Source organism: Hippocampus zosterae, chromosome 20 (genome assembly GCF_025434085.1).
Source record: "Hippocampus zosterae strain Florida chromosome 20, ASM2543408v3, whole genome shotgun sequence".
Taxonomy (NCBI): domain Eukaryota; kingdom Metazoa; phylum Chordata; class Actinopteri; order Syngnathiformes; family Syngnathidae; genus Hippocampus; species Hippocampus zosterae.
Window position 1 is genome coordinate 8,615,154 of NC_067470.1, and position 23,546 is coordinate 8,638,699.

Sequence of the window (23,546 nt, forward strand, 5' to 3'; positions counted from 1 at the left end):
ACCCTACACCTCTGCACGCATCTTTATTCTTGCAAGCATTAGGGGTCCAAAAATTTATTTAATTCAATACATATTTTTTTAAAATTAATCGGTAGATGTGTTTATGGGAATTTTATTCTGCAAAATACTTGAATCCGCATTGGCCTAAAAAATAAAAATCTGTTGTTGCTTGGGACCAACTATATATCTGACCTCAAGTAAAATACTGTATGTCTTGATTTTCAGTCAACCGAACTTGATTTTCTCTAATGGATCCAGCAGGTGTATCTAATGACGTGCCCGCTGTCGGCTGGCTCATGACCAACATGTACTAATTGATGCCGAGTTTGGACGAGTTGCCGACATCCTGTGAGGTGAGTTCAGTTTATGAATATTAATGAGCAAATTAAGCAGGGTGTCTTATTAATGTGCGGCGCTGTGTTGCGCATGCGTTTTGTAGAAAGCGCGTGTGCAAGAGGGGGAGAGAGAGAGAGAGAATTGGGTAGGTGGGCATGGGGTCGACGCGGAGAGCGGTCAGTCCATGCATGCTTGCATCCAGAGTGGGTGGCGTGAAGACTTGGAAACCTCCGCCGCTTGTGGGGATGCTCGCTGCCTCCTAAAGCGAGAGGGAGCGAGCCGGAGATGATCCGGGCTGTGAGGAGCTTGTGGCGGTCAGGCGGCGGCGGCGGCAGCCAGCGCTCCATCTGGTCTTCCACTCCTGAAGGACGAATGACGGCGGTAGCTCAGCGGATGAACTCATCCCGCTGAAAGCTCTTCAGAGAGGGACGGGAGATCCCCACCCTCACAACCCCCTCTCCCGGCAGCCTCCCACCCCCTCTGCACTTTCTCCATGGCGTCTCCGCAACAGTCCAGGATTCAGTCCTATCTGGAGAGGAACAAAATCGGACCCTTATTCGAGGTGAGTGCACTTGAACTTCTTTTGTCGTACTTGTGTTCTTCGCATTTATTCGGATATCATTAAACTGGGGGGGTAAACACACAGACGCTGATGCCTTGCTCATGGGCTGCTGCAGCTGTCATCAAGCAGCTCACTATAGGAACACTGCTATATTTTGAGCATATTTTATTTAATCCAAACAAATATTTTCAATTTGGTCAATTTTTGAATGTTTATGATTTTTTTTTAGATCATGCTTGTATTTTTATTTTCAATTCCCGTATTTGGTTTTATTTGGGCTATTTGTCAGAATGTTTTTTGTTTTTGTTTTTTTTAATTACAAATTTAGTTGACATTTTTCTTTATTTAAATTCATGGTTCATACAGGACTGAATTTGCAGCTTGATGTATTTTTGGATTACTGATTACAAGACATATTTTTATTTTTCAATGGCCTGAAATTTACATTTTTATACTTTTTGTCTTTCATTCTTTTATACTTTCCTGCCAAATGTGCTTGTTTTAAAATGAATGTTTTTGTTTTAATCAAAGTACATTTCATAATAACCTAAAAAAAAATTCTGTTGTGTATATATTTATTAGATTTCTCCTTTTATATTTTTACACATTTTGCAAATCAATTTATGAGTTCAGTATTTTTTACAAGCTTCTAATATAAATAAATTACTGCATTATGTTGTTTGGGTTAGGTGCGTGAACTTTATTAATGCATATTCTTAGATGGCTAATTTTAAAGTGTACTACCCATCTTTTCTACATTATATTTTGTGCGTTGTTGTAGTGCACTTAAGCTTTGAGTAGGGATCAGGGATAGAGGTATCGAACCCGCAGCGGTTTGCTCACAGGCCGAATTTGCAAACGCTGTTTTGTTTAGTTCAACCCGTGTGACCACTGTGGGCTTTTTATTGCTTAAAAGCAAGACAAGACAAATAGCGCCATCATGGTCACACACGCATTTTCTAGTTGTGTGTGTGTGTGTGTGTGTGTGTGTGTGTGTGTGGTGTCGTGTGGTTTCGTGCTGCTACCAGCTGAATGCGCCAAAGTGTCATGTCAGCACTTTGTGATTACGTTTGCGCACACACACACACACACACACACACACACACACACACACACACACACACACACACACAGAGGAAGCGCATGCTAAGCAGATGTGCGAGAGGTGTGCGTTTTATGCAACACACACTCACCCACCCCTGATGTCCATTCAAGACTCATTACACACACAGTCCCAGTGTGTTGATTAGGTTTCAAGAATGGCATGACGTCAGCTGTGCTATTTGTAACTTAGTGTTGTGTATTTAGTAAGAAATGATAAGTTGTTGTGAAAAACATTTTTTAAAAAATGTATTCAGTCATACCACTTACATTTTTGAATGTTTTTTAATGGATTTTCTATTTCTATTAATTTTACTGTCTTGTTTGTGTTGGTGAATTCTAGTGGGTCTAGTGTTGAACCTTGAGGAACACCATGGGTGTATATTTAAATTTCTTTCAGATTTTTCTTTTCATTTTACGAGGAGGTTCTTAAAAAATCGACACATCAACATGGCATCTATCCACAGTTCCATTCAACTAAGCTTGCATTGGCTGTCTCCGCAACTATATGCACTTCTGCATGAAATTTGACATGTTTTTGTTGAGTTTATTACAAGAAAACAAGCACACGCCACCCACGGGACGACGAGAAACCGCTGAGCAGGCCTTTTTCCCCATCAAGTCACATCATCAATCACAGCGGAGTGCAGATTTCGCTATTACGATCAAGTCAAACGTATTGCCCATTTTACTGCTAATCGGCATTATTTTTCTTCCTCTACTTACCTCGGAACCAGACAAATAAGCACTATTAGTTCACTCCACAGCTCAACTTTCCAGTTACCGAATGTGGCATGAGTCGCACATCGCCTTATCTTTCATCCTCCTCGACCCTGAAGATAAGCTTAGTTTTAAACGGAGAAAGCCCCAGCAGGAAAACCCTGGAGAGTTTGCGCCATAAAGCACAATCGAGCGGAAGAGCGTGACTTGATGAGGAGGCTTTTTTTGCAAAAGACACAGAAAAGGTTCAACTTGGCGTGAAACGAAGCTGCAAATCTTTCAGAGGCGATGTCATGAAAAAAGTGGCGATATCGGCATGTGTTCTGTATGGTGTTGGAGCAGTGTTGAGAAAGAGAGTGCTGCAATCTTCAATGAGACATTGCATCTCCTCTCAGATTGTCAGTATGGCATAATAGCCATTCTACACAGAGGATAAAGAATATGACTTTCCCATTTTCTGTTACCATGTTTTAGTTGAGCTTATTTGTCATTTTCATCGTGATTTGAGCCAATATCGTAAGGTGCTTTTGAGACTTTGCTGTTCAAAATGCATATTGGGTCCCAACCTTTTTATTTATAATAGGAAGTAGAAAGCCTACATGCAAACTGCAACATATTTGAGCTTGCTGGCAGGGGAGAATGACAAAGGGGATATTTTTGTTGTTGTTGTTGCTAACACTAGCATTAAATGAGCACATAGTAACATGATTGGGTCAGCAAGCTGACTGTGCGACTTAACAAACATTTTGAACTTCAGTTGATATTTTACAATGACAGGGTGGACATTTTTGGCAATTTATGAGTACACCGTGGAACTTCATTTAGCAACACGAGTCAATTAGCAAACTGACTTTAACCTTGAACAACCATTTCAAATGATATTTCACAATGACAGGATGGACTTGTTGATCTTGACAACATGACACACAAAATATGATGAAAATGATCAAACACAAGGGTAAATATTTCTTCAACGACCATCCACCGGTTTAGCCATCGGGGAAGGAAGATAAAATGATGGCCATAATGTCGCTTGAAAGTTCTTCTACTTTGCCGCAGGAAAAGTTTTCCATCTTGATTTTGGGGAGGAGTTTAATCACCTTTTTTTTAAAAAAAACATTTTATTGGAGGTGTTGCTCTGACAGTAGCTTTAAAGAGTAATTACAGGCAGCTCGAGGCCAAGTGCATCATGGGAGAGATTAGAGAATGTGTCACAGAGAGAAATGGAGCAAGCCCAGTGTGAGGACGGTTTCCGGAGAGGGCGGCGACAATGTGATTTGTGGAAGGACGGCAGCCCGGAAGAGGACGCAGGCTGCATGCTAATGGGTTAGCATACGTGTGCCATCATACACTGACTCAAGCGCAAACCTCGACCTACATTCTCTCACTGGATGGGCAATGTCAGCCATAGTACTTGTCGTAATATTAGTAGTAATGTACTGCTTGTGTGTTGATGCACATTATGCAGCAATTCTTCCTCAGGAATTAATGCTAATAGTTCTTCTGGGCAGAGGATAAAGAATGTACGCACACAATATATGTATAGATAGATCGATATATAGATTTCATGTATTGTTTTGATTCAACTAAACAGACTTGACCAATTGTTAATCAATTGCGGGGTGACTGTGAATAGGAAATAAAGCCCTCACCAGCTATACAAAAGTCCACTTTGTGAACCACCACATTATTCATGGAGAGGCCAAGACTTCACCTCTCGGACCTTTCCCAAGGTCTTGAAACCGACATATGGAGATGCAACTGCATGATGTAAAAGTGTAGTTTTTCATGCACGCATTCATCCGGATGACTTATTGCATCTTTCTTCCCCTGATGACGTATTTTCATTTTTCCACCTTCCCCAAACGACAAGCATCAATCATCCGCTCACACGTCACTTCACACCAGCTAACATGAATTATGGCTGCACTGACAAACAAGCAGGTAAATAGTGCCTCTCCCGCTATATCTGACAGTTGCTATCATAGCAGAGAGAGACATTGTTTGACACAAGGACAATCCATGATGAGAGCATGTCTGTGTTTTATTGCGCTAGACTGCGCGGTCGTGAGGAGAATGCCGATGAATTGTATGCTTTGCTCACACAACGGATGGCAGCCATAAATGGATTCATCAATTTTTGATCTTTACAAGTCTCATGTGGAATTAGAATGGTCTTGAGCCCATCCCAACTGCATCAATCAACTATGTGTACCACTATATTACTAGTGGCAAAAGTGCATTCCAGGCTCAGTTCAACGTTTGAACCATTGCATTAATCATGGGCAAGGTGGAGTACCCGCTGGACTCATTGCCCGTCAGTTATCCTGTGATTGTGAATGGGAAAATTGAATGTGCCTCGATTCCAGCGGCATGAAAGTCAGATATGTGAACCACAACATTATCAATGGCAAAACTAGACAACCCCTGACCTCATCGCCACAGCCAGTCTCGGGGTAAATGTGAATGGGGAATTGAAGGGGAATCAAGCTAATATGAGCTGTTCGAAAGTCACCTATGTGAACCATTACAGTGCCAGTGGACTACACTCTGGACTGGTCGCCAGTCAATCTGAGGGTTACGAAAGGGGTGTTGGTTCAGCTATGTTCCCCATGAGGTTCGACTACAACATTTTGACCTTCTATTTTCCCTACGGGACGCCCATGTAGCAGGTCAGGGCTGTCATTGTGAATCTTTTTACGCCTGCTGGGAGCTTCCAATGACACGGGATCCATCTCTTGGCTTACGGACAGACATTCAATTACCGTCGCATGGAAACGGACTCGTTCTCATCGAAGCCCGACGACCGCTCGGGTGCAGAAACGCATCTTGTTTTCCGTTGTGATCCTTTCGTGTTGTCGGCATACAGAGTGGCCATGCTTATTGTCTTCTGCTCTGATGTCATAGCAGCCGCTGCATTACCGCGCATGAGCTCATTCAGAATGCCAGATGGGACGGGCAATCAATATACGCTGGCACGCGACTGGTTACCTTTTTTTTTTCCTTCTTCTTCTTGATACACTACAGACGTGAGCTGCCTGCAAATATTGAACTCAAGTCAGTTGGACGGACATTCCTCCCACTGGTGGATTTGGCTTTGCACATGTTGGAACGTTGCAGTACGAAGGGCTTACTTAGGCTGGTCAAACAGAGTTCATTTTCCTGGCTGCGGAGCCGGACACTTGAACGCATCGTCAAAAGATTGTCGTTCACCATTTAGCTTGCCCAATTAGCATATAAGATTTTGAATGACATGACTCCTTGGCATTCATGGCCAACAGTCGATGTCTTGCTTTATGTCACCATGTTAGCATTTTAATTCCTGAAGTGCCTATCTTGTATTTTGTACGTTATCTTTCCAGACTCACATTTTAGAACCTGAATATTTAGCGTGAAGTGTAAATCCAATGGATTGATCAAAATTGCCTTTTGTACAATGATTCTTAGCTTTCTACTGAATATGGTACCAAACAAGCTCTTAGCACCTTAGCATTCAGTCTCATTTTAATTAATAACTGCCAACTCGTTGGAATGTAATCCTCGCGGTCTGCCTTTTATTTACTCAAAGTTCGATCTAACTATGATAGCTTACCAATTGTTAGCATGTCAGCTTTCTGCTGTATATGTTCGCATCCCAATTGTTAGCATGTTAGCCTTTTTTTCTAGTATTATTTGAACTAGTACTTGGTTACTTGGTGGAATATAAACCTAGCATATATCGTGACAGTATCTGTTAGCATACCAATTCTATCTTCGTCACCATAGTCACATTATTGATAAGCTGTTAGCGCTGTTAGCATGCTAGCTGTTTCCATTATTATTTTCGTCATTCCTGTCCTCTTCTGCACCCATGCAGGAGTTGATGACAAAACTGATAAGTGAGACCCCCGACCGTCCCATTCCTTTCCTCATCGACCACCTTCAGAGCAAACAGGACAGCCCCGGAAAGATGCACCGCGCACTCTCCGGATCGGCAGCGCTGTGGGCCCAAAGTTCCCCGGGTGGGTAAACATTTTTTAGCGTTTATTTAGTCCTGTGACAAAGTCTTAATACTTGGTTTCTTTCCGCCATGTTGTTTCTTCAATTGTGTGACAACTTTTTCTTTTTGGTGTGTGTTCAAAAGAAAGCAAAAACACTCGACGGGAGCTGCGCCACAATGACAGACCGTGGCAAATTCACCCCAGGAAACCCAAGAAGTCCAAAAGTGACCTGGCCGTATCAAGCTTGTCGCCTCCCTCGCCGGAATACAAGTTGTGTAAGTCGTCAGTTGATGTCGCTGCCATCCATCCGTTGTTAATATAGCCAGGTCGGAATAATTGTATGGCTTGTTTCTTTGTCACACTCTCCACCGAGTTGAATCCCTCCTTTTAATTTGATGTGATTATCTTGAATTGAAATTTGTCACAGTGTGTTGCATCGCACACACGCACGCCTGCACACGTTCTTTATCACTCATGACTGCAATGACTTTAAAAAAATATGCATTAATGCGTAAGCTAACGTACCAGTTACCAACAGTTCGTGACAAAAGAAAGAGTAATTGGTGCAGCTTTTTTTGTTGGATCTGATTGGCCCTTGCCGGCATACCTAATGTTGGGAATGTGCTGCAGTGCGTCGAAAACACTTGAGACGTCAAGGCTGGATCAAATGTGGAGCATGTTGATCATTTCAATAATTTAACGCGTGTGGCGCCGTGAGTCTATTTCAGGCTGCGGTCAAGCCCGGCAAGGAATGAGGCTCCAAAGTGAGAAGCCGCCAAAAACCAAAATACTGGTCGCTTGACGAGACGCGCACGTTGGTTGGCGGTGATGCGTGCCTGTTCCACCTCCACTTGGAATCCCGTGACATTAAAAATACATTTCGTCGGTGTATGGGTGCGCCGAGCTCATGAAAAATGGAAGGCGGCTTCGACATTAGCACACAAGCGAAAATGACTGTGAACGTGATTGGCCTCTCCGTGTCACACAAGGGAATTGGAGGTAATAACGCAAGGACTTGTTCAGGACATTTGGTTCGGTTAGGGCCACCGTACTTTGGCAAAACGTTTTCTAGTAGGTGTGTACGTAAATGGACACACCGTTGAGTTGACATTTTGTGTAACTGTCCATTTTTTTGTGTGTGTATTCCGATCAGTTTGTGGTGTTTTTGTCAGTGCCTCAGTGTCCGTCGTGGGACTGGCGGGACAGCCGCGATTTGGACGAGCTCAACCACATCCTGCTGGAGAGCAAGAAGCTGGGCCGGACCCTGGATAGCCTTTCCCGCAGTGAGATCGCTCACTCATTTTCATTCATCTTGACACGTACAAGTCGTAAAAAGCAGCAGGCGACCTTTTTTTTTTTTTGCCGTCAGTGTCACCGTCAGATCCCCAGAGGGAAATCCCATCCAGGATCAAACAGACGATCTGATGAGACCACAAGGACTCGTGATGTCTTCTTTCCCTTTAATTCTTTTTTTTTTCTTTTTCCCAGGTATCACCACATCGGATGACATTGGTCAGGTAACGCTGATTTGTCATTTTGAGACATTATTCAGTTCGTACCTCCTGATTTTATGCTGCAGTCCAATTTACTGTGCTGCTCCATTGGTGTTCCAGCCATGGCCACCAGATTGTGATATTGTCTGTCTACATGTGTTGCTCCACGTATCCATCACGTCTAAAATGGCTATCAATGCTAGTCACTGGTGATTTGCGTTGTAGATTAGGATTAAGGTAATTAAAATTAAAATTGCTATTTTTTCCTCTAAAATTGGTCAAGTAAAACTTGAATTTTTCGGTATTTTCTCAATCATTTATTTTATTTATTTTTAACTGGTTCGCTGTAAATGACAAAATCTAAATTTTCAATATATTTTGTAAATAAGATGATTGCATTCACTTGAAAAAAAAGTAAAGGATTCAGAAAATCAGACAAAAAATATGTTGGAAAACGGGAAAAATTTGCCAAAAAAAAAAAACAAAAAATATATATTTTTCTGTCTCCATAAAAATGGAGAGACAAACCAAAAAAAAGCCAGAAGCACACAATGAGGCATGCAATCACAAACTGAAATTCTTGAAATTCTCTTTTGTTATTTTCGTGTAGAACTTGGGAGGCTTCAACTCGGTGCTACGTCCCCGCGTGGTGGGCGAGTGGATTGGTCGGGCCGAGGAGGATGCTGATCTGTTGGCCGCCGAGATGCTGCGGCCCCCGGTTCCACGTGTCAAAAACGACGTTTGCTGGAGTAGGGATGGACTCCCCCTTGCCAGGTTGGTCTTCTACGTCCACATACAACCTCAGAAGAAGATGCAATGCAACAGGTCTGCCCACAATTTTTTTCTCTCTACAAAATGGCTTCCTACCAAAATTCCCCTATTTTTCGCCTCAAAATAGACAAATGTAAAGACAATATTCATTATGCGTATGGAAGTAGCTAAAAGGGTTTTACTCAAAACTGCTCCTGATGATCATTTTAATATTTTTGTCCAAATAAAAATGTCTGTTTCTTTTCCTCTGCTGCATTATTTCTAAAATAATTGATTTAAACATTTTTTTACACCATTTTCTCAAAATCACTCCTTAATAATCAGCTTTGATTTTTTTTCTCAAAATTACTATTCAATAAAATATCACTTTCTTTCTCAAAAAAAGCTTCTAAAAAATATGTTCTCAAAATAGCTCCAACCCCAAAAAAATGTACCGTAATCTCTCGCACCCACCCACCTACTCTCCAAATGGCTTCCTAAAATCCTTTTACACCGTTTTGACTCTTCTCTAAACTACCATTTCACATACTAATTCATATTCCTTCAAAATGATCCATTTTAGGTTTTCCCGAATGAGGTATTGAGTGAGCGTACCATTTGCATGTGCGAAAAACGTCACCTAAAATTCCGACAAATGAATCTTGAAGTCTTTCAGGCGGACTTTTTCGCTCTACCCGTCCTCTTCCTCCATCTGAACTAACGTAATGTGATCATCCCATTTCCAAGGCTATCCGGCGCCAAGCTTATTTGGAATGAGAACGAACCGCCTGTTGCTCGAGGCTACCGTACACATGCAGAAGTTGTTATCGAAACGTTTGCCGCGCTAATCCGCCTCATTCCACGACCCCTCTCAAGGCGGTGTTCCTTAATCCTGCCACATCTTTTGCCATGTCAATGTGCACGTGTGACATCGTTTGGAGTGTGATGTGACTAATTGGAGGACGACGAGGCTAAGAAACCATAAATCATTTGCGGGACATGATTTAGCTCATATCATTCGGCTGCTGGAGGCTGAAGGAGAAATCACTTAGCAGCCTGAGTGAAAAATCGATTTTTGTCCCTTCCAAATGACTGCCGAAACATGACGTCAAATGCCAATTCCTCTTCCGTGGTCGTCATCACAATCACAATCACAAATGGTTGTCTTCCATCCCTCCGCCGTCCCGCTCAGTCTTAAGACGGTGGCCAAAGGCAGCAAAGGACTGATGGAGCAGCGGCAGCATCATAGGAAGTTGCTGGCCGCCATGTTGTCACAGGAGTCCTTGAACCCGCTCCGCAGTCTCACGCCGTCCATCGGCGACGACGAGATGGATGTCGACGACGACGATGACGACGCCATGGAACTTTTGGGTAAGTTGTCAGATGTTAGGTTTTTATTACATATACTGACTTTTTAGCCATATTGGACTGAGCAACCACAACAGTTTTTTTTGGGGGGGGTTGCCTGAATCATATCTGGTTGATTTTGAATGTCACTTTACGGACCGCAGATCGGGTGGGAGTGGAAGGCCACTCGAGGTTTTGTGGTGCTCATTTAGAAAGACCGAATTTGTGCCACAGATGACTGATGGCCTCTGCACCGCCGGGTCCATAATTATTGATCTGCAAAGGGCTGATTGATCGGCTCTCCTGGGTTCCCGAGTGCTCCTTGGTCACACACACACATTCTCTCTCTCTCTCTTGTGTTTGTGGATCAGCTTTTTTATTGCTGTCCTCTTCCTGATTGTGGCAGGACAAGGGACAGAAGGCAAGTGAGGAACTGGCTTGAGAAGCATTTGGTTGTCCTCTAGTGGTGGATGTGTGTCATCACTGATTTTTTAAAAAATTTCTATCTGATGTCATATTTTTCTATTTTTTATTTCATCCAATATTGTATGCTTCATCTGACAATTTGCCATTATTTTTCCACATTATATGTACAATTTTCTTTTAGTTTATTTGGGGATTTTTTTCTTTTAATATTTTGCATTTTTGTTTCATAGTTTAGTATTTTTTCCTCTAATGGTTGATCAGAGTTTTTTTTCACATTACTTTAAAAAGTAGCAAGTTTCAACAGTGACATTTAAATTATTTTAAAATATTTTTTGTTTGGTTTGCGTGTGTGTGAGTGTGTGAGTGTCTATGTATTTTTGGGGGAAAGAGCATATTTCTCTCTTGCATTTAGCATTTTTTTCGAATAGCTTTTTTTGTTACAGTATCAAACCGCTTCAAACAAGAAAGCGTGTGACGGTATGTGTTGTGTTTATTATTTTACTTTATGTTAACTGTTTTGTAAAGCGCTTTGTTACAGCTGCCGCTGTTGTGAAAGCGCTATAGAAATCAGCATGTATTGTATTGTATTGTATTCATGTTACCCAAATAAATGCATTCCTGTTTTGGTCCACTAGGGGGGGCGCTTGTTCGCTGGCACCCCGCTTCCTGCGGTTCGTGCTTCTGGCGACCCTTCAAACATGATGGTGGCTGGTGTCACTTGACCCGGGCATGATGACTAATACGTTGTGATGTCAAATTCTGCTGCGGCACCCTAATCTCTGCTTCTAAAAAAAAAAAATCAATAATCGAATAAAAAGTGTGGTTAGAAGCAGTTAAAAGGTTTACACCATCTTCTGGAAAACTTTCCTTAATCCACAGAGCTGTGATGTGTGTGCGGTGACATCTGATTCCCATCACTGTGTGTGCGTGTGTGTTGTGCGCGTGCGCGTGGTGGGGGTCCACCATTGGAAAGACATCATTAAGAATCATAATTGTGGAATAACTGCTTTTTATTACAAAGCCAAACAAATGTGTCTCCGCCACCACTCACATCAAAGTGCGTGTGTGCGTATAAGTGTCGTGGGTGAGGTTATGTGTTCGTGTAGCGGTTGTGGGATCAGTTCCCACTCCACACCCTGTTTCACAAGCGTCATGGTATTGACTGGCAATCGGTCCAGGGTGTTTTCTACCTTTTCTTTGGCAATCAATCTTCGGGTATAAATTATTTCAGTGATTGGTAGGCTTGTTGTTCACCTTTCTGTAGTGTAGTAGTTCACATAGCGGCTACTTCCATTGCTCCTTTTTTTTATATAATTTCCCACTCAACCCCATTCATAATTCCCCTCTGATTAACCGATTGTCAGTCCAGTGTGTCAAATACTTTTGTCAATGTTAGTCTAGTGGTTCATCTTGTCACGATGTAGTCGTTCACATTGTCGATAATTACAGTTAAAAAAGAAAAAGCATAATGACCCAGCCATACTTGTCCTGAAATTGACTGTGTATCTGGGCCAGGGTGTCATCTGTCTTAGTCCTTATTGTTAGTCTAGTGGTTTACATTGTCTGAATGTATCTTTGCTCCCTTGCAGAGGACCTGGATGATCTGCGAATGGAAGGTGTGAGCGGATTGACTCCGTCTGGCTATAAATTCAGTCAGGGACGCAGCTCCTACCATCCAGAACCTCAGGCCAAAGTTACACTCAACATTTGCTCTCGATGTGCCAGGTAAGCCCTTATATTCCTGGAGTCCGCAGTTTAATGGTTCACTGTAGCTGACTTTTTTTTTGCAGGCTAGTGTGGCATCAATTAACGAATGACACAAGATCCAAAATCATTCTTGGATAGATTGGCACTTAGTCCAGTGTGAACACGTTATTTTACCATTGATAGTGGTTAACATAGCTTGTCCGTTTAGCTACCTACTCTACATTTTCAATCCTTTTGGGTTTGGTTGCTGATCAGTCCATAATTTGAATGACGTTATGTCAGCGGTACTGCATTGGTTAACATTGCTGATATTTTTGCAACCAGTGTGCACATTTACCATTGATAGTGTAGTGCTTCACATTGCTGACTTTTGTATGGCCGGTATAGCATCAATTCACAGGAAAAACCAATCACGTTATTTACTTTCAATCCGTTCAGCATGTAGACTACTTGTAGGTAGTTTACACCGTTGACTGTTGTATCGCTGGCTTGGGATCTATTCTTATTCAGTAACCCAGCTGCGTTTACTTTGAGAGTGACTCGCGTGAAATCGATGGCGAAGTCTACCTTTGCATTTGGCAGTGTCCTAATTCACAGAGATAACTCGTGTAGCTTGAATGATATCAAATTCCCTTTTGACACCATTTTCACAGTCACCCCAGGGTTGACTGGTATAGTCCACACTTGCCGTTAGTATTGCAGTGATTCACACCGCCGTTAAGGCCTTAAAATGGCAAACCAGACAGTTAGATTTTTCAGATTATCTGATCTTCGGCAACATGTGCAGTACGTCTGTGGGCACGATGTCTTGACGCCTCGATGCCAGTCCGCGATAACTATTATCTGTCGCTACAATGACGCCACGTCGTCATCTGCCCGCACAGAGTGAATTATTTGGGCTGCGCGACATGCTTGTTTCTTCTCGGCGTTCTTATCAGTCGGGGGATATTTTCACAAGTCCCGCACCAGGATGAATCTTATCGCGCGATCACAAGCTCATGGATTATGTTATGGTTTTAAGTGCATAGTTTGTACTGATTTTATGTTTGGTTTGACATCTGTGTATTTCTTTTCACGTTTACTGAATATACTGTATAAACAGAGTATGTGTGGTGTTTATAAATGCGTGCTAGCTGACATAACTAAAGAATGACTCAGGACAATCGTGTGCTAGCCATGCGTCTTATTTAAAAAAACAAAAAAAAATTCATGTTTTCCTCCTTTCTTGTGTTTTCGCTTTATCTGATATTTTGTCCCCCCCAAATTTGTATTGTAATGAATGGTACTTCATCGTAATTTGCAGTGAACGCCAAACGGTGTCATTGGTTTGATTTACAATGTAATTGGATTATATTGGAGAAAATTGTTGCAAATCACATATCACAGCCGGTATGATTCTTAACGAATCGCGTTGGAATTTTTGTAAATTATTGTCAATCACAACTCATCATCGCAGCGAATCACGTCACGATTGTAAATGAGAACCGGCATCCCATTATTTTGCATGTTGCCGAGTTGTATCATGTGTGACGTATTGCCTGTCTCCTTGCCAGGTTGCAGGGCGACAGTCTGGCCGCCAGCAGATCGCAGGAAGCCTTGCGCCCTCATGCATCCGAACAAGCCGTGCCTGATATCTCATGTGAGCGCCAAGAAACCTTCCATCTGTCTCCACGTCTGCTTCATCGGGTCTCATCTTTCTCGCAGCCACGTTGCCTGGGGTGGACACTTTGGCGGCGGCGGCGGGGCGCTTGCAGGAATGCGAGACTCCATCTCGAGTGTCGAGCTCTGTAAGTGTCATGTGACCGCCGCGAGCTCGTGCTAATTGGAGGGCGGCCATCGCGATGAGCGTCGTGTTGGCGTGGCGTCAAGTCACACTCAACACCAGATTCAAAATCATCTTGCGATAGATTTGCAATCTTTTCAGAGGGAAGTGTACATTTTCCATTGATAGTGTAGTGATTCATGTGACCATTTTGATAGCTGCTGCGGGTTGAGTTCCCTCTCATCGCTGCATTCACAATCACCTTGGATTTAATTGGTCATTAGTTCAGAATGTATACTACTTTTTCCATTGGTAGGGTAGTGGTTCACGTCACTGACTATAATCTAGCAGGCGTAGTGTACACTAGTGTACCATTGATAGTGTAGTGTTTCACACAGCGGACTTTTTTTCCAAGCAAGGCGCATTGGATGCAATTTCACTCCACACCACATTCAACGCATGGTTATATAGTAGTCTGTAATTGGAAGTGTAGTGGTTCACATAACTGACTTGTGTAGCAGGCTGAGGATGAAATTACGCTCACACCCCTTTCAGTCCATGGTGTAAAGTAGTCTGCTGTCGGAGGTATTATATGTTTGATAATCAGTGAATGCAAACTACATTTGCCGCTGGTGGTGTAGTGGTTCACAGAGCTGACTTTTGTGTAGTTGTCACGGGATCAGTTCTCAGCCAGCACCCTGTTGACAATCACTCAACTGTTGGTTGCCAGTCAATCATAAGGTGCCATTTGTTGCATAGTGGTTCCCATAGCCGCACAAAGCGATTCGATCAGAATGACTGCAGTAGGTGACAGGAAAACCTTCGCACTCGTGTTTCACTCATGCTACACATTAGCGCTAAAGGTGCCAGATAGTGGAGTGGCGCTAGTCTACAGGTCGACATGTACATGTGAAGTACTATCAAAAGCTTTTCTTTCATTTGCGGACGCCGCCGCCAACTCGTCGCCGCTTTGAATTGGTCTGCTCGCAGTTAGCGCGGAGCCGTTCTGCATCTGCCACGCACACGCAGTCACGTCTCGGCTGGCTACAGGATTTTTAAATCTTTTTTTAGATTTCAAAACGTCGTAAAAACGTCTTCGAGGGGGGGGGCAATTATGAAAACAAAAGAGCGAGAGTGAGAGGAATGCTTTTGGAGAGGGTTAACGATGCAAAAAGGGGCCGACGTCTTGGCGGGTGGGGCGAAGTTATTGATGGCATGTGAGCCGGCCCACGGGATCAGCGAAAACACGCGGCATCTCAAACACAGACGCAGGAGTCAGTTATGTGAACCACTATGCTAACAATGCCTACAATTGTGAATACGGAATGGAGTGGAATGTATTTTGGTGTATTGACATTTATTTTTTTTAACCCTTTCGAGGACAGTAGGTACTGCACTGGACAGCTTATCATTTTATCAGGTTACAGTGTGCTTGAAAGGGTTCATTTAATTTCAATAATTTAATAAAAATATTGTTTTTATTTTATTTTGGGGCAGTTATTTGGGGACATTTAAAAAATGTTTTTATTTTCAAAATGCTGTTTGATTTGTATTTTGTTTTAATCTAACATTTGGAGGCATGGGGCACATAAAAAGAAAAAAAGAAGAAATTGATTAAATTGTGACTAAATACACATGCATAAAATTATTTATTTATAATTTACAATTATTTTTTAAACTGAGCCCATTAAGTGTTTTAAATCTGTATGGCACTCTTGAATGTATTATTATTGTTATTATTATTATTGATGGATTGATTTTTGCTGGTGCTTCCCATATTTTGTACAATTTTATTCAATTGTATTGATCATCGCATATTGTTCATTTCAAACTATTCTTCAATTAATCTGATGTATTGCCATCTAAAGTACCATAAAGTGTACTTTTTCATTTATTATTGCTGCATTTAAATTCCGTTGATAATTTGGAACTCTTCCTTTTATGCAACTGGGGCCATCATTTGAAAAAGTGAATAATAATAATGTGACTTTATTCAATTTTTCCAGGTTATTTTTGGACATTTCTTTGACATGATGACATGTTCTCATGCACATGTCCTCAATTAAGGTTGTAAAACCCGTTAATGGTCGTTACTATTAGTCTGGCCAGACCCCCCCCCCCCCCCACTAAAAAGCGATAAATGCCCTGCAAATACAAGAAAACCTACCAAAAGATCCAGTTCCCTCCACTTGGATCAAACTTGTTGCCTGAGTGACGGCACCATAAACGAAGCCTGCCAGGGGGAAACTGCTCATTTGTTCGGCGCGAGGAGGAAAATGAGCGTGATGCGAGGCCTTGTGAGTGAAACAAGGCAGATGCTGTTGTGACGCTTTATGTTCCGTTTCCAAGGCGACCTGGCGATACACTTTGTGGGCCCTGAGTTATTATTATTTCTTAATTTTTTGGTCATTTCATTTGAACCCTTTCATGCACCCTGTAACCTGATCAACATGGTAAGCTGTCCACTGTAGTAACCGCTATCCCCGAAAGGGTTAAAGTTTGACGTTGAAACCCACAAAGCCGCAGCTCATCTGAGGACGACGTCATCCTCTCAAAACGTGTGACTCGCGTGTAAACCGTCGGACTCGTTGGCTGGGATCGAACGCGTCGGAATGGAACCGCTGCTGTTGGCTCGCTTAAGATGACAGCATGACCGGCCGCCGACAGTGTTGTTGCGCAGGGGTGGGGGGGTGGGGAATCCCGCAAAACACCACACTGAAAGGAACAAAAATGTGAAAGAACTGACATGTGACCAGGACGGGATTCGAATCAGTCAAGGATTTTATGTCAAATTATGCCATTACCATTGGTTGCATTATTGTCGCATCTTTGGTGTAGCTGGTCAATCGGACATTGTGTTGGAAATGATGCCTCATTTCTAACACAATGTCCGATTGACAATCATGCTGAGACTGACTGGCAACCGAGACTAGCCTGCCTGGGTTAGTTTAGCGGTTCACATAGCTTGCACAGGATTAGTTTCGACCCTGAACCCCATTCCCAGTCATCCCGAATTTGGTGTAGTTGGTGAGGGATCAGTTCCAACACAATGCCCTATTGACAATCATGCTGGGACTGACTGGCAACCGAGACTAGACTGCCTGTGCTAGTGTAGTGGTTCACACAGCTTGCACAGGATTAGTTTCGACCCTGAACCCCATTCCCAATCATCCCGAATTTGGTGTATTTGGTGAGGGATCAGTTCTAACACGATGCCCTATTGACAATCATGCTGGGACTGACTGGCAACCGAGACTAGACTGCCTGTGCTAGTGTAGTGGTTCACACAGCTTGCACAGGATTAGTTCTCACCCAGCACCCCATTCCCAATCATCCTGACTTTGGTGTCACTGGTGTGAGATCAATTCCAACATAGTACCCTCTCGACAATCACACTGGTAATCACGAGCAATCACTCCAGGGTATAGTCTAGATTTCGTACCTCATAGCGTAGTGGTTCCCGAACACATTGTGTAGCACTTTGGAGCTTTTAGTCTACATATGTTTCATATGATTCCCGGTTTAGCCGTGTGATCACTGTTGAGTTTAGGCTGTTGACTGAAAGCCAGAGAGAAATGTTGCGCTTCTTTTCAATCTTCCAAACGCACTGCACACTTTCATCTCCTGTGGTTTTTTATATAGCCCGTAAAATAATACCAGCCTCCCCTTTTTTTTCTCACCCTCAGCAGATACGGCTCCGTTATTTCCAGTAATGACTGAAAATGATCTGAAAGGAGCTTAATTGAAGGCTTCTTGACTTTTTAAATTGAAAAAGAAAAATCACTTTCTCTCTTTTCTGGTCTGCCCCCTCCCGTACCCACTACAGCGTCAGCCTGTCTGGGAGTCTGATCTCAAAGCTGGGAGGAGAGCTGGTCTGGTGCTGGGGGACCCCCTCTTCTCAAAGGAGCTGGAGAACATGGGCAAGCAGCTCGCTGGTACGCAAGTGTGTGTGTGGTTGTGGTGGGGGGGTTGGGGTGGGGGCGTTAGCATATAGCCTAAGCCTTTGTGTTAGTCATCCATGTGTCAGACTACTGAGGACACATTTGGTTTCGGACAATTTCTATCGATTCTGAAGTGACCGAGGTAGATTTTGTTTCATTCATAACAATCGACGCAGCTGAGGTGATCAAAATATCGATTTTTCACAAAATGGCATCAGAGGTCACCAAACAATATCTGTATTGATTGAACAACATGGCACCAGAAGTGACTTGAGTTTCTAGGATTACTATTTATTTTTGAAGATGTGTTGTGAGGCGACTCAAATCGATGCCAATATATTGATAATAATCTGGCACCCGAGGTGTTAAAGTATTTATTTATTTTTAACAATATGGCACCTGAGGTTACTGAAGTGTATCTGTATTGATTTCGACAGACATCGCATTTGAGCTGGCGTAGGTCTACTAATTCATTTGTAAAGATATGGCACGTGAGGTGAGCGAGTAAAACAATCTGGCACCTGAAATAATCAAAGGATATATTTTTTTTGGTGATACTTTTACGTCTTTGTGTATGTCTACCGACGGCTGCGTAAAAAGGAGACTAAAGAGTCATCGGGGCGCCTATTGATGCTGGGGAATGTTTTTTATCAATACAGAGGGAATGTCGGCATGTGGCTCCCCCCCCTCCCAACACAACCACAGGCCTTGACATTGTTATAAAGAGCTCATTAATTTTCTTCTCACATACCACACTTATTTGAAGCATATTGCTAACACAATAGCCGCACAGCGAGGGCTTCGCACTTGGTCACAAGGCGACGCCGCAAGCGTCGTTTTTCCCATTCGGAGATCTCCTCGCGTGGTTTTCATTTGGGCACGCCTGACGTCGGGCTCCCGTCGGGCGTCTGAACGAGCTAATTGGACGCTTTTAAGTCTTTATTAGCCGCTAACACGTTCCACGTTGGGAGCCGTTTCATCTTCGGATTCGAGGCCGCCGAGGTCGCCGGCGTTTTGATTTGCTGTGACATGTTGCAGTTTGTATGTCTGTACACACACACACACACACACACACACACATGGATATATATGAAATATAACTGTATTCTATTCTGCTGAGGTGGGATGTCTTCTCTTGTGTTTTTGTAGAGGTTGAGAAGGATTTGGCCAAGTTGGCAGAAGTGGGCAAGATGACTGTTCGAAGCAATCCCCACGGCAGTCTCGTCCATGGTCCGCTGGGCCACCGGAGCCTCCCTGATACGCTGCCGCTCACCAGCCTTCTCTGCAGGCCCCGCTCGCCCAGCGGCGGCCTCTCGGGCAAAGCGTGCCCCGGGTCATCGTCCCTGCGGCCGGGCGGTCGGGCTTTCAGCAACCCCGGCAGCAGGACCCACACGCCCGGAACGCCCGACAGCCTGCGCTCGGGATTCAACACTCACAAGGAGGTGACGTTCAGGAGGTCCAGGAGTCGCCCGGTCACACCCACCAGGAAACCTGCGCACACCCGACCGTTGCTCACGCCGCCGGGGCTCAGCACCACCGACAGTCTTGGGGCCAGCCTGCGGGCGTATCTGGCTGAGGTAGGACCACTTTGAATCGGGATTCGACGAAGTATTATTTTTTTTAAGCGAAAAAAGAAAGTACAGGAAAAAATAGAATATAATATTAAAACATCATTTCGGTCCAACTTATTCATTTGAATTCTGATCAATGCTTTTTGGAGAGAAAACTTTTTTGAAAAACCGAGGATTAAAAAAAAAATTGAAAAAAAGTCTGTCTCAAATATTTTTTTGGGGGAAAAGCAGCTTTTCATGAGAACAGTTTTATTTTTATTGTTATATGTTACAGTGTGTAGTCCAGTGGTTAGCACGTCAGCTTCACAGTGCAGAGGTACCGGGTTCGATTCCAGCTCTGGCCTCCCTGTGTGGAGTTTGCATGTTCTCCCCGGGCCTGCGTGGGTTTTCTCCGGGTGCTCCGGTTTCCTCCCACATTCCAAAAACATGCGTGGCAGGCTGATTGAACACTCTAAATTGTCCCGAGGTGTGACTGTGAGCGCGGATGGTTGTTCGTCTCTGTGTGCCCTGTGATTGGCTGGCAACCGATTCAGGGTGTCCCCCGCCTACTGCCCGGAGACAGCTGGGATAGGCTCCAGCACCCCCCGCGACCCCTCGTGAGGATCAAGCGGTACGGAAAATGAATGAATGAATGAATGTTACAGTGTTTGCCTTTGGCAGAAAAATGCTTGTTTTGAATTTTTTTTTTATGTCCCCCAAATTTATTTATTTATTTTTGTGTTTGTTCGGATTTTTTGTTTTTTGCTTATTTTTTGGGAGGTAAAAAAGTATCTATTTTGGGGGGGGGGGGTGAAATCCCCCAAATAATATTTTGGGGAGATGGTTGGGGGTTGAAAAAACGTTTGTCCACTCTCCCACAACAGCACAAAAAAATGTTTAAAAACATTCAAATCAAATGAATAAAGGAGCTTATCCAAATCAAGTCAGAGGCCGGGGATGGCCGTTTTATTTTTTATTTTTTTTCTAACATAGATCATATATATCATGTGCAACTGTCAAGTCATCATGACTATTTAATAAATAATTTCAGGAACAGCGGCTACTACAGTGGACAGCTTACCATCAGGTTACATGGTGCACAAAATTGCAAACGCCCCCATTCAGGTCATTGGTTCAAAAGTTGCCTCTCCATCCAACCCAAGTTTCCTCTGAAAAAAATCCTCCATATTTACATTCCAGCAATAAAACGATGACAAGCAGGGACACCCAGTGTGTTTAAAACGGAGCGTATTCCCAACGTAATGCTTTGGGGAGAGTCGGAGCGTGTGCTCCAACAGGCCCCGCGCTCGGCGGGCACAGTTGGCGGCGGGGACGTTGGCGTCGACTACAGAAGGAAACTCGCGCGTGCTCTTTGTGTGGGGTTTCCGTGACAGTCACCATCCAGCATAAAATGACTTTTCCACTCATAATAGTCCTTTCATGTAGGTGCCGTGAAATATGGGAGAATGTTTGAAGGGTTTATTAACCCTGTCAAGGATAGCGGTTACTACAGTGGACAACTTATGTCATCGGGTTACAGGGTGCATGACAAGGTTAAGAGCTGTTCTTTTTTTGACGCTAGTGGTTGCGATTAATGGGAGCACCGTTATGTATCCTCCTCAATGCTTTTTGTTTTGTTCGTGCGTTTGATTCAGGATGAGTTTTACCAGCAGTTGCAGGCCATCCGGCAGCCTTGGCACATCCCCAGCGACACGGACAGCGACATCATGGAGCCGCCCGAGCAGGACAAAAGTCAGTGAAATTTCCTTGACACAGACTCTCATGGCATCACTGGAGCGCAAAACAAAACAAAACAAAACAAAAAAAAATGCATCTGACTTTTAGATTGATGTTACGGAAGACGAATTCCAGCATGACAAATAAATAAATAACCCGCCCGCCGTTGTCGTGGAAACATAACTCAGGCGGCTGCTTATCTTACATAACGACAACAATGCTGATAATGGCCGTGATGTGCGTCTGTGGAGAGCCACGTTGAATTAATCACAGTGGGAGAATCTGCCCCCCCTCCCCAAAAAGATTTTGAGATCATTTGATTTGTGCATGTGTGAACATGGAAAATGCAGTGTGTGATTTTATTACTGTGAGATTTGATGCCATGAACATGAGATATTCTGACAACGTGAACTCGCCAGTGAATATGAATTACATAATTGCATATACACATGATGTATATGAATGTGTGTGTGTGTATATATACTGTATATATATATACTGTGTATACATGCACAGATACAGTATACCAGTATATGTGAGTATTTTACTGCGGTGTCATTGTGGTTTTCGGTTCATCCATGTGGTCTCCTTTTGTTTTGTCAGGTGCCAGCAAGCGATCCGTCTTTTCAGGTAAGAATCCGTCACGCGCTCTTGAGAAATATTTGCCCGAGTGTCCTCAAGGAGCCTGACTGTCTGCTCATGACCTCACTTCTTGAACGCGTTACCCGAATAAGCGCGCGAAAGCCACCAAACTCATTTCATTCAATTACCCTGGCGAGTTAAACGGAGGCCGTTGCCCAGTTCCATGAAGTCACGCGGGGCTACGGCGTTTACGCGCTCGCAGACAGAGCGCAGTCTCTGATGATTTCGGGGCTGTCTGCTTTGTGGCTGGGGTCTGTGGTTGTTCTCTTGTGGTCGGCGAGGTGCTGCGCGCGGTTTGCAATGTGCCAGCCTGGAAGGAGATGTGAGAGAAGGTTCCAGCTTGACTATCACCCGAAAGCCTGACCTGCCTCCCTCACACCCCCCCCGCGTCACCACGGCAACACTCTCAAAGCGCAAGCCTCATTTTCCAGCAAACAGCAGACGATGTTACCTTGACCTTGTTGAAAAACTAAAGCAGTGCTGCAACTCTGTCGATACAAATGACATTTGAATTGTCTTACGCAAACTTTTTCGTTCATTTTAAAGACAGTTGACCCCTGATTTTTTTTCTGAATTAAAAAAAATATATTTATTTGAATTTTTCTTTCAATTCATTTTTTAATATATGTCATTTATACACTGATTTTCACGATCATTTTCCACTTTTCTGTCCCATTTTCAGGCCTATGAAGATGACGAAGATCCTGTCCGACAATGATCCAAGCCGCGCCGGACATTTTAAACAAATTCCAGTTATTTTTATAAGTCCTATGAATGAGATTGTATATCTTTCTTTTCCACCAATATTTCATAGAATGTTACTATATGATATTTTTTAATTTTTGTTTGCTCTTTCGCATGCTCCTGGACTCCCTGCATGGGTGCATTTTGTGATTGGACAACCTCTTTCGAAAGGCAGTGCACAAGGGATACCATTTGTTGCATGCCCAAGCAAGCTAATGCCACTCCACGACAACAGGGGGAGCTCTAACTTTTTTTACAGTGATAGAAACATCAATTTAATATGCTTACATTCCACTCGGGATGTTTGATACCACTTTCTTTTTCCCTCACCTTGTCAAACTACTACACTGCAGTGCCAACTACTGGTGAGGAGGATTTTTGGCTGAAGTATTGGTGGTTGGTATCGGTATCTGTTACCAGGGTAAGGGACTAGTTAGTGCCGCGCTCATTACCATTAATGTTTTCCACAAGCCATTCATTCACTCAAAAGAAATCAAAAGTAAACAACAGCTTTAAAAAAAAATCAACTAATTAAACTGGAGCGCAAAATCAATCAATCAAGAAATTCTGCTACTTGGCTTAGCATTAGCTTGTTTGCCCGCCTTCAAATGATCCCTTCATGATATGGGCTCTGAAAGAGGTCTTGAGGCGGAAACTAAAGGAATACTGGTATGCTAATAAAATGATTTGGTGCTCATCGCTTTGGTGGAAATTTCTATTTAATATTTTATGATTAGTATGATCATTT

The 23,546-nt window shown here is 43.2% G+C and overlaps 1 protein-coding gene across 2 annotated transcripts; it reads left to right on the forward strand.

The window, feature by feature from the left end:
* Positions 1–185: 185 nt before the first annotated feature.
* On the forward strand, positions 186–23,495 carry c20h8orf34 (chromosome 20 C8orf34 homolog). 2 transcript variants are annotated; one of them, XM_052054517.1, is made up of 16 exons: positions 186–353; positions 440–898; positions 6,576–6,720; positions 6,843–6,974; positions 7,872–7,982; positions 8,188–8,216; positions 8,803–8,966; positions 10,135–10,313; positions 12,305–12,440; positions 13,976–14,061; positions 14,127–14,209; positions 18,011–18,119; positions 19,275–19,702; positions 21,331–21,427; positions 22,016–22,042; positions 22,737–23,495. In XM_052054517.1, exons 2-16 carry the CDS (start codon positions 830–832, stop codon positions 22,742–22,744), a joined length of 1,803 nt encoding a protein of 600 aa, XP_051910477.1. In that variant the 5' UTR covers positions 186–353; positions 440–829; the 3' UTR covers positions 22,745–23,495. The 2 variants fall into 2 exon arrangements, with proteins under 2 accessions (XP_051910477.1, XP_051910478.1); XM_052054518.1 differs by lacking the exons at positions 186–353; positions 440–898 and having other exon boundaries at positions 6,577–6,720; positions 7,853–7,982.
* Positions 23,496–23,546: the final 51 nt, after the last annotated feature.